At 50.7% G+C, this 13656-nt stretch overlaps 3 protein-coding genes across 3 annotated transcripts; all 3 read right to left on the reverse strand.

Annotated features, from left to right (window-relative positions):
• Positions 1-921: 921 nt before the first annotated feature.
• Positions 922-5331, reverse strand: UHO2_02938 (putative guanyl nucleotide exchange factor Sql2; the record flags this gene model as incomplete). Its single annotated transcript, XM_041555726.1, has 1 exon — positions 922-5331. The coding sequence occupies one exon, from the start codon at positions 5329-5331 to the stop codon at positions 922-924; it is 4410 nt and encodes a 1469-aa protein (XP_041411660.1).
• Positions 5332-7853: 2522 nt separating this feature from the next.
• UHO2_02939 (uncharacterized protein) lies at positions 7854-8804 on the reverse strand (the record flags this gene model as incomplete). The annotated part of the gene is made up of 1 exon (XM_041555727.1): positions 7854-8804. One exon carries the CDS (start codon positions 8802-8804, stop codon positions 7854-7856), a length of 951 nt encoding a protein of 316 aa, XP_041411661.1.
• Positions 8805-11324: 2520 nt separating this feature from the next.
• Positions 11325-12632, reverse strand: UHO2_02940 (putative dual specificity protein kinase Fuz7; the record flags this gene model as incomplete). Its single annotated transcript, XM_041555728.1, has 1 exon — positions 11325-12632. The coding sequence occupies one exon, from the start codon at positions 12630-12632 to the stop codon at positions 11325-11327; it is 1308 nt and encodes a 435-aa protein (XP_041411662.1).
• Between the last annotated feature and the right edge of the window lie 1024 nt (positions 12633-13656).

Genomic DNA, 13656 nt, shown 5'->3' on the forward strand with positions numbered 1-13656 from the left:
ACGGACGAGCCAGCAAAATGACGACGGGATGAAAACCTGAATTTCCAAGCCTTTTTTCCTTCAACTCAAGTCCGGCATTGGCGCTGTGTCGCAAACAAAAGGTGGAGATATTCGGATTCTAGCGATCGCAATTTGAAGCTCATTCTCAGCGTTCAATTCTATTTAGTTCGAGCAGCGTCGAATACAATCGGGCTGCACGTTTTGTATCGAAGTGTGTTCAATTCTACCTTCTTCCTCTCTCTCTCTCTCTCTTTCTTCATGAAATTGACTGGCACAACACCTCCATCGTCGCCAGCATCCCATATTTATAGCTTATAGCTTGCGTATCAATAATGCTTGGTTGACATCGTTCTCCACAGGGCTTGCTGACTCCTTGTCAAGCTTAAGACTTTCTCTGAGCATCTTGTACATGTAGCTTGCTCGTTGCTTGTGTTCCTTCGAGTCGATGTGCGGGAGAGGGAGAATCAATCAATCTCCAGCACTAACGTCTCGAGTTCAAGTGACGGATCTTTCCGCAGCGCTACCCGGCATAGAGGGCACAGTGGGATGTTGCTGCCACAACTTGCGGTCTTGGATTGGCCCGCGACCCTGATCCTTCTCGGTGTTGGTCAGGTGTGCCGACCTAATTGACCGACAGGGTCTTGTTCAGCCGGACGCTCTGTTCCTCGACTACATGTTTGAGAGTTGTTCCCTCAAATCCGGGAAAGCCACTTCAATAGGAAGGCCTTGCCTGTAGCCGCAACGTAATCTCAACTCGGCGGAGGAGCAAAGACATATCTTCACACTTTCTCACACAGGATGGTCTGCGCATTCGAAGGAATGGTATCAAGATTAGAGAAACAGACACTTGTGTCACCATCATCTTCGCCAACGACAATACTGTAACAATTCTATAGTCCTTTGCGCTACAACTTCTTCTTTTCAAGCCTTGTCGGTACGCCAATTAAAGATATCCAGTCCGCCCAGCTTTCCATTCTCCGAAGCTGGTGTACCGCTACTACTCTGACGCATTGCCAGACTACCGGTCATTGAAACGCTTCCTCCTCCATTCACCTTACTACCTGCCCTGGGCTCGAGCAACAAACTGCGTCTGTACAGATCATCAGCCCCCCTTCCGCCTCCTGCGCCTTGCACGTCATCCAATGCACCTTTGAGGAATTTTTGCATCTCTGGTACTTCCACCAAGTTGTAAGGCACTTGGAACCGCTGCACCTCGCCAACAATGCGGCTGATCTTGATGTACTTGTCAAAGTTCAGCAGCTTCTTTTCCGGATTCGAAGGGCAGGCTCTTGTCGGTGCATTACCCTCATGACAGAAGGTCAAGTCTGTCAGGAAGAGACCCAAGAACGGAATGGCAGGAGGCGTGGTGTTCCTCAGCCTGGCTCGATAGCCGGCATAATTGCGTGTGTGCTCCACAGCACGACGCTGCCGGTCCATCATACCGCGATACTTGGTCGGCAAGCCGTCCCAAGTCTTTTTCAGTCGGGCGATCGTCGAAGAGTTGAGCGCACACTGGATCGCCATGAGCGTGTGGAAATTGTTGAGCTGTTCGCAACGGTCGCCCAGCTTGATGAAGAACTTGAGCAGTTGTGTGCGCTTTCTTGCGTCGACTTCGTTCAAGATGCACTCGCTGATCCACCCAGTGATCCTCGTAGACATGGCAGACATGCTCTTTACGTGCACATCATCGCTGACACCAACTGCTTTGGTTTCCTTAGTGAACTTGGAGCCGAGAAGCTCTTCAGGCTGGATGGCGCAATAAAGCTTGCTGTCGAGGATGGTCAGTTGACGAGCAAGTTCGAGTGGGTCAAAGTCGAGAATGTTGATACGGTCAAAGTTCTCGTTGCGCAGGTTGGTAAAAAGCGTCTTGGACACGATCGAGGTCGGTGGCAGCGCGCCACCTTTTGAGAACGCTGAAGGCGCGTACATCTGCGAAGCGTCGGTCATTGCAAGACCAAGGCCGCCCTTGATGCGCTCTGACGAGATGACACGCTGCAAACTGCCTGGTCCACGGTTGTTGCCCACCAAGACGGTGGTCTTCTGGGTCGCGCCATCGAGGCGCTTGCGTGCCAACTCGGCGAGTCGATGCGCTGGTCCAGCAATGGCGCCTGCTTTAGCCCATCGCTCAGCTAAGGGGATGAGCTGCTGCAGGATGATGCGGTCCGTCGAAGGGTTCCAGTGGTTCTCGAGCCAGCTCTTGAGCAGGTTGAGCACGCGTAGGCGCACCGGCACCAGCTTCTTGTCGTTCCATCTCGTCATGTCCGCTTCGCTCATGGGAAGATCAGCGGGCGGCTTCATTTCGAAGCGGGCGACCAAAGTATCGAGCAGCTCCTGTGGCGAGGTGAACATGCGGAAGCACAAAAAGAAGGCGGTCGAGAAAGTTGGCTCGATCATAGTGTCGTGCGGCGTCATCTTCTCCACAAGCGCCTTGAGCGTCGCTCCTGTCACCTGACCTTCAGAATTGCAGACCACATCTGAAGGGTCATAGTCGGGCGCCATGTAGCGTGACTCGATCGAGATGGCGGGACCCCTTTGTTCCCTGTACATCGATTGTCGGTCGACAACTCCGCCAGCCAACTGCTTGGCAGCCGACTGTGCGGTAGTGTGCGCATCTTGGGGTGCACCTGCAGCTTTCTGTTGCTGTTGCTGTTGCTGTTGCTGTTGCTGTTGCTGTTGCTGTTGCTGTTGCTGTTGCTGTTGCTGTTGCAGCTCGAGTGAGGGACGCGCCGAGGTCTCGCCTGTGACTTCGGATCGAATGGACTGGATCGTCGAGCGAGACGTCTTTGCTGCATCTTGCGAAAGCTGCTCAGCCGACGAGCCCATGCCAGATGCTCTGCTGCTGGGCAACGATGCCTTCTTGGGATCGCTCATCCTACCATCTGTGTTTCGGGAGTGAGCAGAAGCAGCGGCAGCATCCTGAAGAGAAGAAGTCCTGTCCATTGCAACGTGAGGAGGACGCGGAGCATGCTGCGACGGTGCATTGCTGAGCTCTTCGCCGCTCTGCTCGTCCTCGTTAATGTCGTCGAATTCATTGTGATGTTCGTCACCGCGTTCATACTTTTGCTTGAGGCAGGACAAGCTGGTTGCTTTGCGGCCGAGGAAAGAAAGAGTGTTCTTCCTGCGCAAATCTCGTGGTGCAACCGCATCGCCATCATCATCGCCGCTAGGGAACTCGTGACTGCCGTTGTCGTCGTCGTCGTGCTGCTGTCCATCGTGATGCGGCCCCATGGAAGAAGGCAATTGCGAAGATGCACGCGGGCGTCGAGCACGTGAAGGCTCTGGCAGTGCAATGGTGAAAGTGGGCTCGAGTCGGTCGATGCAGAGGCGCACGGCTCCGACACACTCGCCACCAGTCCGCAATACATTCGTAGCAGCCTGAAGCAAGCGCGACTTGTCTTCGGCTTCAACAGCTGAGCCTGCTGAGATGGAAGCAGAGGGGGCTGAAGTGACGACACGTGCTGCTGTGACGAGCTGAGTTGTGGCTTCGTACAAGTTCTCGCGAGTCTCCCAGAGGATCGATGTCTCACGTGGTCTGAGCTGCTGAAGCAAGGCGTTGTTGTTGACGGCCTCGACTACGAGCAAGAGGTTGCGAACGCCAACGACAGCCTCGCGTGTCATGTCAATGAGGTAGGCATAGCTGGAAGCGTGACTCTCGGAGGTGTGGGTGTGAACGTGACCGATGAAGGCAGCAATGACGGAGAGAAGCTGATCGTTGGTGACGCTGAGGCGATGCATGACCTCGTAGGGAGTGCGCTCGACAGGGCTGGACGGACCTTGGTCATCGCCTGAACCTGTTGATCCGTGAAGGGAGCCTGTGTCGTGACCCGAAGCTGATTCTGGCGACTCGGAGCTCGAGTCGGATCGTGAGTGAGCCATACCGAGGTGAATGGGCACAGCAGCAGCTGCGACGACACCGGCGCGACCATCGAGCGGGCGCTGGGTCTGAGAGCGTGCTTGAGCAATCGCTTGTGCACCGCCGTCGGACGATTCGACAGAGCCATCTGAGGGATGACGACGCTGAGGGTAGGGACGTCGGGTGTCGGCTTGACCGTGGGCGACATGCTGTGAAGCAGTGTGGTTGTGGTTGTACTGGAGATGGCGGGCGGAAGGGTGAGATGAGTGGCCTCTGGTCACCGAATCACGCGCGTTGGGATAATCAGGCGTTGGCGTCTTGTCGAGCTCTTTGCGACTCAGGATGGAACGAGTGCGGTTGTCGGCAGGCGCTGGTGCACGATTGGCGTAAATATCATCGTCGACGGAGGGGCGACGATCAGGCACGGGCAGGCCGCAGTCGACTGCGACGGCAAGAAAGTTGCGCACATTGGAAAGAACCTGCTCTGCGAGGTTGAGCATAGCATCCATCTCTTGAGGCCTCTCTGTTTGATCGACCATGGGAGCTGAAGCTCTGCGAGCTTGAGCGACAAGCTTGCTGAGTTCGGAGAGGATGGCCTTGCGCTCGCGAGCGAGATGCGGGTTCGCTTTGAGCACGGCGGACTCGCGAGTGAGACAGTCAGTGGCAGAGAGAACAGATCGGACGGAGGAGATGACGCAAGCGGTGGATGGCTGGAAGTGGGCGACTCGATGAGCACGAACTGCGTTGCGAAGTAAGGAGATGGCGTGCAAGATAGGGTCGAGGACACCGGCATCTCCACGATCGGCAAGAGGAGTCGATGTGGGTGTTGAGGAGCGGGATGCGTTTGCAGAAAAGTAACGCTCACGCTGCACCGCTGTTGAGCCTAAGGATCGGTAGTCGGCAATGTGATCAAAGTCGGAAGAGTTTTGGCTGGTAGTCGAGTTACGAAGTTGGTGGCTGTCATCGTACGAGTAGCTGTCATCTTGTCCACCATCCGAGACATAGGCAGCTTCTTGATCAACATAATTGCTTGGGAACCAGCCTCGCTGACCATCCAGCTCACCGTCCCACCATCCGGAGGGGTCACGGTTGTAGACTTTGATCACTTGACCAGCCTGAAAGGAGAGACAGGTGGCATTGTTGGAGTTGAAATCGTGAAGTGCAACGACATGTTCCTCGGGCTGGACCTCGAACTCGTCGTCGTTGTCTGCATAGCCAGGAACAAAGCTGGAATCAGCATGAGCTGATGAAGAAGAAGCGGAGGAAGACATGGCTGGATCCGCAGAGGTTTCGAAAGGATCGATATCGGAAGAAGCAACGCGTTCAAAACGGGAGGAGAAGGGGCTGTCGAGGCTGTTGGCCGAGTCGGTAGAAGGTAGGAAGGATTGCTGAGCGAAATGGTGGTGGTGATTGCGAGATGATGTTGTGTGGCGAGAAGAGAGATTGGCAGGCGCATAGGCCGGGCTCGATGAGGACATGACGGGGATGGAAAGGGTGAGAGCTACCCTGCTCTCTGGTCGATGGAAGAAACGGTATGCGTGCTGTGTGAAGGGTCGCTAGAGGAGGGAGCAAGGACATCAGAGAGCCTGGGTGTCCATGTTCAGGTCGTCGTTGTGAGTCTTGACCGGCAAGAATGAGGGGGTGATAGTTGAAAGGAAAGGCGTGCGTGCCTCGTGAAGGAGCTCGACTAGAAAGGAACGTGGTGATGAGAGACTTGCGCAAGTTAGAAGGGCCTTGGTGTAAGAAGATTCAAAGGGGAAATGTAGAGAAGGGAGAATGAGATGGAGTCGGAGATGGTGGCAAAGTCAATCAAAGTTGACTAAGAACTAAGAAGAGAACTGCGCCTGTTTGAGTGAGAGTGTGCTTTGGAACGGGCTTTGGAGCATGAAGTGATGTGCAACTTTTCACATTTCGCTCGAGGCGACGGAGAACAGGCAAAGCGCGACTGCTATCCCGCCTGGACTCAATCGCACGAAACATGACCGAAATTGAATATACATAACACGAAAAAAGAAAGAAAAAGGAAAGAAAAAGGAAAGAAAAAGGAAAGAAAAAGGAAAGAAAAAGGAAAGAAAAAGGAAAAAAAAAAAAAAAGAAAAAAAAAAAAAAAACCCTAATTGGATTGCAGACAAAGACCCGTGAGGCCCTCGAAGCTCGACAAGGAGGCTCCCAGCCCGCCGTAACAGGCGGTCGAGCACAGAAACGAGCGGCAAGGGAGGCTGCTGATAGTACGCCTGGCTTTTGGTCAAGATGATGTAGTGAAGAGAGGAGAGGAGAAGCGTAGTCGAGTCGATTGTTGAGTTGCAGCCCAGACGCGCACGTCTTCTTGACGATCACGTGATGCAAAAACAGGGGAGACTGACACACAGCCAGCCAGTCAGCAGCAGCAGCAGCAAGAGCAGTTTGGTATCCGAAGTGTTCTGGTATTCCATTCGGTGTGCGGGGCAGGCACGGCTGAAGAACGGGAGAAGAGAGTTCAAAAAAGAGAGCAGTTTTGGAATTCCACAATTTGTAACACACAGACACACAACAGGCAAAATGGGTGTTGGACAGTTCTTTCTTTTTCAAGCTAAAGAGCCCGCTTGCTCTTAGCGGCTCATCCGAGCCTAACCACAAGAGCGTCGTGACAGGCAGACACAGCAGAAAAAAGGTCACAGGGCGGAATTATTAATAAGGTATTATTTTTATTTTTATTATTATTCTTATTATTATCATTATCTTCATTATTATCTTTTTTTTTTGTTTTTGTTTTTGTTTTTGTTTTTGTTTTTGTTTTTGTTTTTGTTTTTCACAAAAAGGGTTTCTTTTGTTCTTTTGTTCTGGCGTGTTGTCGCTTTTAACTTAGGCTGCACATGTGCGTGGTCTGTGTGTGTGTGATGCGTGTGAGTGTGCAATGTCGTCCTCATCGTGCCAAGTAGCAGTGGACAGCTGGCTGGCTTCTTCACTGTACCATGTTCTGCTTAGCTTATCGCCATAGCAGCCACTCAAGGATATTATCATTATGACCAGCTTGCTTCGTGAGTGATCCTAGCTCCTCGCAAGCACAAGGAGAGAAGCTCAAGTCAGACTTGGGATAGCAGCTTGTCTGAACAAAGATCGAAACCATAAACCCACTTGGCTTCCCTTTTTGTGCAGCCTGTTCCTGTCTGATCACCAAAGTCCACAAGGAAAGCATGCAGAATCCTGCATCCTCCTCACATCGAGCCCTCGAAGTTGATCATCAACAACCGGCTATTCATTGTCTCTCTATCTTACCAGCCCATGTGTCGTGCTGTCACAAGCCAGTCGCGATCGGTTGCTTGCGTTTGTGCAGAGACAGTTCTGAATCCAGATCACCACTTGCTTCTTAAGAGTATCACAATTTGCCCACAGTCAGGCTCGTGAGAATTTCAAGGGACCATTGTTCTGTTTCCATAGCAAACTCGGCGCTCTGCACCTTGTCAAAGGATGCGAACACATTTTTTCAGTAATCCGCTGCAATGCTGATAGCCGAAGCGAGACCTGTGCTTGCTTTCACCTTGACTCATTCACCTTTGGTTCACGCTGATTCTGTCGATGACGCTATGTTTGCCTCACTTGATCTTGGTCGTTGTTCAGATTTCTTTTCGTCCACTGATATTCAACACAGAGCCATGGTGGACCACTGTCAGGAACGCCAAGGAGAAGAGAAATTCACCGGTCTCCTATGTTGTAACCCGACTTGACCGGCAACTTGTGTTGAAAAGCAACGACATACACAGCATCCCTCTGTCAGAAGGAGCCAACGTCTCCATATGGTCGGCTGTTCATGCGCATCTTCGCGAGTCCCTCGATAGACTTTGACGGGGCCAAGGATCACATCAACCTTCTCACCGAGACAATGGCACACAAAAAAAATCAAATCAAATCAAAATCTTACCCACACTCGCTCAGATGCATGGAGATCGGAAGACATCATTGCATTACGATCAGGAACCATAAATTCGACAAGTGACTGACTGAACCCTCCTCTGAAACCACTTCAACTGTCCAATGGCACCACATGAGGCAACGGTCCCCTGGGTTCGATACCCTTATTGCCTCCAACACGAGAATATCCCTTCTTGATGTGATCAAAGTTGGTCCACTTCTTAAACGCTTCTTCCTTCCAGTACAGTCTCCTCAGGTATCCGTGAATGTATGGATATTCGTGCCTGATCATCTTCACATTACATCTGAACAGCGTGTGGTAAGCGACGTCGAACCTGACCAAGGTAGGATACAGCCTGATATCGGCTTCACTTGGACCAATTTCAGGTACCAGATACTCCCTCCCATCCGACAGCAGCTTCTCGAGCCTGTCCAGCGCAGCAAAGAGATTGTCCACTTCCTTGTCGTACACCTCTTGAGTGGTAGCGAATCCAGTCTTGTAAACGCCATTGTTGATGTCGTTGTAGATCCATTCGTTCAGCTCATCGATCTTTTTTACCGCGTCCGCGTTGTCGGTGGGATAATACGTCTTGCCTCTGGCTGGACTGCCTCCAGGAAGGAGATCATCGAAAGCAGTGTAGAGAATACGAATGATCTCCGAAGACTCATTGTTGACGATCGTGCCTAGCTTCTTGTCCCAGAGAATGGGGACCGTATAGCGTGCCGTGTAGTTGGGGTCGGCTTTGAGGTAAAGTTGTTTCGTGTTTTCAAAGTTGTAGAGCGCATCACCGGTTTCGACCGAGTCAGTGCGGTCAAAAGGCCAGCCGTTGGGAGTGAGAGTGTAGTGGACGATGGCTACGTCGATGATGTCCTCGAGTTGCTTGAGGGCTCGCGTGTGCAGGGTTCGACAAGCCCAGGGACAAACAAGACTGACATAGAGCATGTAGCGTCCCTTTTCGGGCTGGTGAGGACCGTTCTTGGAGATGGTGTTGCGGAAGGACGAGACTTGACGACGAAAGCTACCGTCTCTGTCGGCATGAACGCTTATACTGTGTTCGACCATGGTGGAGAAGACGCTCTTGCAGAGACCTAAATGCCGATATCAATTATGCCAACCGACGGGAATATTCGAAAGCAGCTCGCTTATCTTCTCTCGGTGGTGTTTTGCCTGAAACGTGAAGCCTAGAAAGCAGTCGTTTGGGATCGCAAGGAGTTGCCACACCGCTGCACCTTTCTCGGCTGGAAAGGGCCGCCGCCCATCGGAATGGCCTGGTTATATAGCAAAGCATCCAGCAGCTTTCCGCGCACGTCCTCCATTTGAGAGCAAGGATATTCACAAGGTTGCCTGCTGACTGATGCTAAGCGGAACACCGAGGCTAGCTTTCTATCTATTGGCATCACCCAAACTTAAACTCAAGCAACCGTGAGAACAATGGTCGGAAAGCGTGCGATGGTGTGTCAACAGTTTGGAGCAGCCGACGGTCAGTACATGCCGAAGGAAGCGATCCGATATGATGATGCATGCTGACATAAACGCAATCGGCGATCAGATGAGACAGTTTTGTCTGGAGATCGGGTGCAACGTAGCCCAGCTCGTTGTCAAGCTAGCTCATGAAGGAGGATACTCCCACATTCGGCATGCACCTCATAGTTGTATATACAGCACATGCATAAACTGTCCCATAATTTTACATGTCACCATACATCACTCTAATGCTCAATAGCTATAAGTTGTATTGCCACACTGTCTGATATCATCTGAAAGCCCTGCTTCTTCTCTCCAAGACTGTGTAATTGATATTGACATTGACTAAAAAAAATTGTGCTATGAAGAAGAGCCAATTTTATTATTATTATTGTGGAACAGTTTATGGAGCATGCTCCCAAATAGCAACACCACTCCATTCCTGACCTTGTGGGCTGTTGACTACAATGAAACTTGCAATGTAACTTGGTGGGAGCCTTCATATACATCAAAAGTAGTGACATGGAAAGTTTCAGCTCAATCAGATGACTGTGAGTGATCCAGTGGTGCTTCCAGTCTGACACCATCATATCTATACCATCATGCCAAAAACCACCCCAGAGAGGCACTGATTGGCACTCTTTCACATCCAAAATGGGGAGTCTATCTGTTCAGTTGCTGAGCAACTCAGTATGAGCAAGTCTACTGTGAATCACATCAGCAAAAGCACCTCTGCTGATGTTCCAAAGTCAAAGGGGGGCCAGCCAAGAAAACTCCAGCCTTGTCATGTTTGCTTCCTGGATCACTATTTCAAGCTCAATTCAACCTCCATGGTCAGGAAAGCATGTCATGCACTGCAGGAGACATTTCAAATCAAAGCATGCCCAACCACAGTAAGAAAATCACTTCATTACTGTTGTTACAAAGCACAAAGGTTAGTGAAAAAACTGCAGCTACTCAAGAGACATTGCAAAGCCCATTTCAAATTTGCTAATGAGCACAAGGACATGACTGTTGAGGATTGGAAGAATGTGGTATGGTCTGATGAGACAAAGATCAACTTCTTTGGACCAGATGGTAAGCAGTTCTGTTGGATTAAGAATGCCAGCTTCAACAGCAAGCTTGTCAGGCCGATGGTCAAGTTCAGCAGCAGCTCCATCATGATCTGGGGCTGTATGATGTGGGAAGGGGTGGGAGGTATGTGCTTGGTGCTGGGTTCAATGAATTCAGACCAATACATTGATATCTTGAATGACAAGCTTTTAAAAACAATCTCAGATTTGCAGCTTCAGCATGCATACACCAACATCACATTTCAGCAAGACAATGACCCAAAACACATGTCAAAGAAGACAATAACATGGTTGGAAAGCAATAGCATTAAGGTTATGCAATGGCTGGCACAGTTGCTGGACTTAAACCCAATTGAACACCTCTGGCACCATCTCAAAATGCGACTTTCATGGTATAGTACAATTGTGAAGTCCAGGGATGAACTGCTCAAGAGATGTGAAGCTGAATGGACAGTGATCACTCCAGAGACATGTAGGACACTAATAGAGAGCATGCCATACAGCATCAAGGCAGTTCTGAAGGCCAAAGGAGGGAATACAAAGTACTAAGGTGTTCTTGAGGAGTGCTCCATAAACTGTCCCACAATAAAATAAAAAAATCAGCTCTTCTTCATAGCACAATTTTTTTAGTCAATGTCAATATCAATTCCACAGTCTTGGAGAAAAGAAGCAGCACTTTCAGATGATATCAGACAGTGTGGCAATACAACTTATAGCTATTGAGCATTAGAGTGATGTATGGTGACATGTAAAATTATGGGACAGTTTACACACGTGCTGTATATCCTCACTATGTTCTTCAGTCAATCGAGTATATATGTTTCTGTCTTAAAGAAGTAGTGACATCGTACTTAGACTCTCCCCAATCACCAGTTATCGGGGTCGAAACTTCTTCACTTCTATTAGTACACACCCACATTTCACACATGCCAACACAGTAAAGAAAGAAAAGAAAAAAGAAAAAAAAAAAAAAAAAAAAAAAAAAAAAAAGGGGTCAAGATGCAGGGTGTTGTGGAAAGGTTTGTAGCTGAATCTAGACATGCTTCTACATCATGGCATCCACCCATCCTTGCAAATCCACCTTGGCAGCCTCTGCCGCGATCACGTACTGGTGTTTTGTCAAGTCCTTGGGTGTCGGCCTCTTTGCAGGATCCTTGACCAGACACAGGTTGACAAACTCCTCCATCGGCTTGGAGAAGCGACCTTCCGGCAGCTTCGGCGGCGGTTCATTGACAATGTGTTGCAGGAGATCCAAGATGGACATCTGATGACTCGATCCTGCCAAGCTAACACCGGCTGCTTTCGACTTTCTGCGATTTTGCTTTTCCTTGTTGGCCATCTGCAGCTTGGGAGCCGGTTTTGTCGGGGAGAGTGTCCCGCCAAGGTCCTCATTCAACAGATCGCTGGCATCGTCGTCATCTGAATCCGACTCCTCTCCGTTCTCCGAGAATGGGAAGCGACCAAGTGCCAGCTCGATAATTGAAACACCGAGACTCCAGACGTCCGACTTGACACTGTACTGATCTCCTTGGATACGTTCGGGCGACATGTATGTGCTTGTGCCCACAAAGGTGTCGGCGATACTGTTGATGAGTTCGCCACTGACGCCAAAGTCGCAAATCTTGATTTGTCCCGCACCATTGACGAGGATGTTGCTGGGCTTGACGTCACGATGGATGATGCGATGGACATCATACAAGTAGGTAAGACCGTGTGAAACGGCTACTGCGATCTTGCCGCAGATCTCGGGTGCGATGGGACCATATTTCTTGTAGATGCCATCGAGCGAGTCCTTTTCCATGAACTCCATGCACATGCAGATATGTGGCTCGCTGAGGTAGGCGCCGTAGAAGGAGACAATGTAGGGTGAGTTGCACTCGTGCAAGATCTGCAGCTCTCGGAGGATTTGCTTTCGCACGCTTGGTTTGGCGTCGATGAAGACAACCTTCTTGGCCATCACCGTCCCGCTTTTCTCATGAAGCACCTTGGTTACCGTACCACCGTTGCCAGCGCCGAGTTCTGATAGCGTTTTGAGGTCTTCATTCTTCAGGTCGAGCTTGTACTCGATGCCGAGCTCCAGGTTGGCCAACTGTTGTGTCAGTTTGTTGTGGTAGTTGGCGCCCGAGTTGGGTTCTGTGTCAAGACCATTCTTTGCTGTGAGAGATAGGGAGCCTCCTGGAGTTACTGTTGATGATTTGCCGATGGTCGATGCATTCGAGGTGGCCGATTCTTGGCCCGTACTCTGGGAGGGCGTTGTGGCAGCTGCTGGGCTTGACAAGGGCGACTCGGCCAGCTGCAACCCCTTGAAGTTGCGCTTCTTGCGTATAGATGAGCCTGCGCTGGAGGAGATCATTGTAGTTGGAGCGGATGGCGAGCCTATGAGCGAAGCTGTCGAGATATAAACTTCTTGGTTGCGTCGGTGACAGAGTCTCAAGGCAAGCAAGATTGAGCTCGATGGTTGCTCAACGGTAAAGATCTGGGCTTTCGCTTTGAAACGGGCTGAATGAATTAAGGCGGGCCCTACCTGGGTGCTGAGTCGTCAGCTGCTGTCTGAGAAGGGAGATAGGTGATTACGACGCAGAATGCGCACGGTTCGAATTTGCAAGTGATAGTCGGCGTCGATGAACTGGAGCTCGAGCTGGTTCGTCAAGATATCTGCGTCGCTATATGAGTGTGCGGTCGGAGAGCTACTGGGACAAGAAGATGTGTGTGCGCGAGGTGTGATGGTGGTGCAATGCCTTGAGATTGCTGGAGGACGTGGATCAAAGTTGTTTGCGTCGGTGGCAGTGCTGGGAGTACACCGGTAGAGAGTGTCACTTGAAACCAGATGCGCAATCGTAGTCAAGACGGCCGGTGTTGCTAGTTGGCGGTAAGAAGGGGAAAGAGAGGAATGGAGATCAGAGATGCGAAAGCTGTCTCCACGAGAGTGTCAATCCGAAGCGTTGTTGTCACTGAGTAGGAGAAGGAGGTCGAAGCGAGAGATGCACACCTTCAAAGGCGTCCTTCGCCTCAACAAGAGCAACAGCACAGGAAGAGGCGCGTGCGTGTGTGCGTGTGGGTGCGTGTGGGTGTGCGTGTCTGTGTGTCTGTGTGTCTGTGTGTCTGTGTCTGTGTCTGTGTGTGTGGGTGTTCCTTTCTCTCTCTCTGTCTCTGTCAGTCTGCCGCGCGTTACTGTGTTTTGGAAAAGAGCTCACAACTAACCCTCTGCCACACGCAGGGCAGCAAATTCAGGAGCAGGGACAGCAAAACAAGGAAATGTTGAATATAAACGTCATTTAGGTCCCGATACTGGTGATCGGGAAGAGTCTAAGTATGATGTCACTGCTAAAAGACAGAACAAAATATACTCAATTGACTGAGGGAATGTGGCGAGAGCC

This window comes from Ustilago hordei, assembly GCF_900519145.1.
Source record: "Ustilago hordei strain Uho2 genome assembly, contig: UHO2_contig_04, whole genome shotgun sequence".
In the NCBI taxonomy this organism is placed as follows: Eukaryota; Fungi; Basidiomycota; class Ustilaginomycetes; order Ustilaginales; family Ustilaginaceae; genus Ustilago; species Ustilago hordei.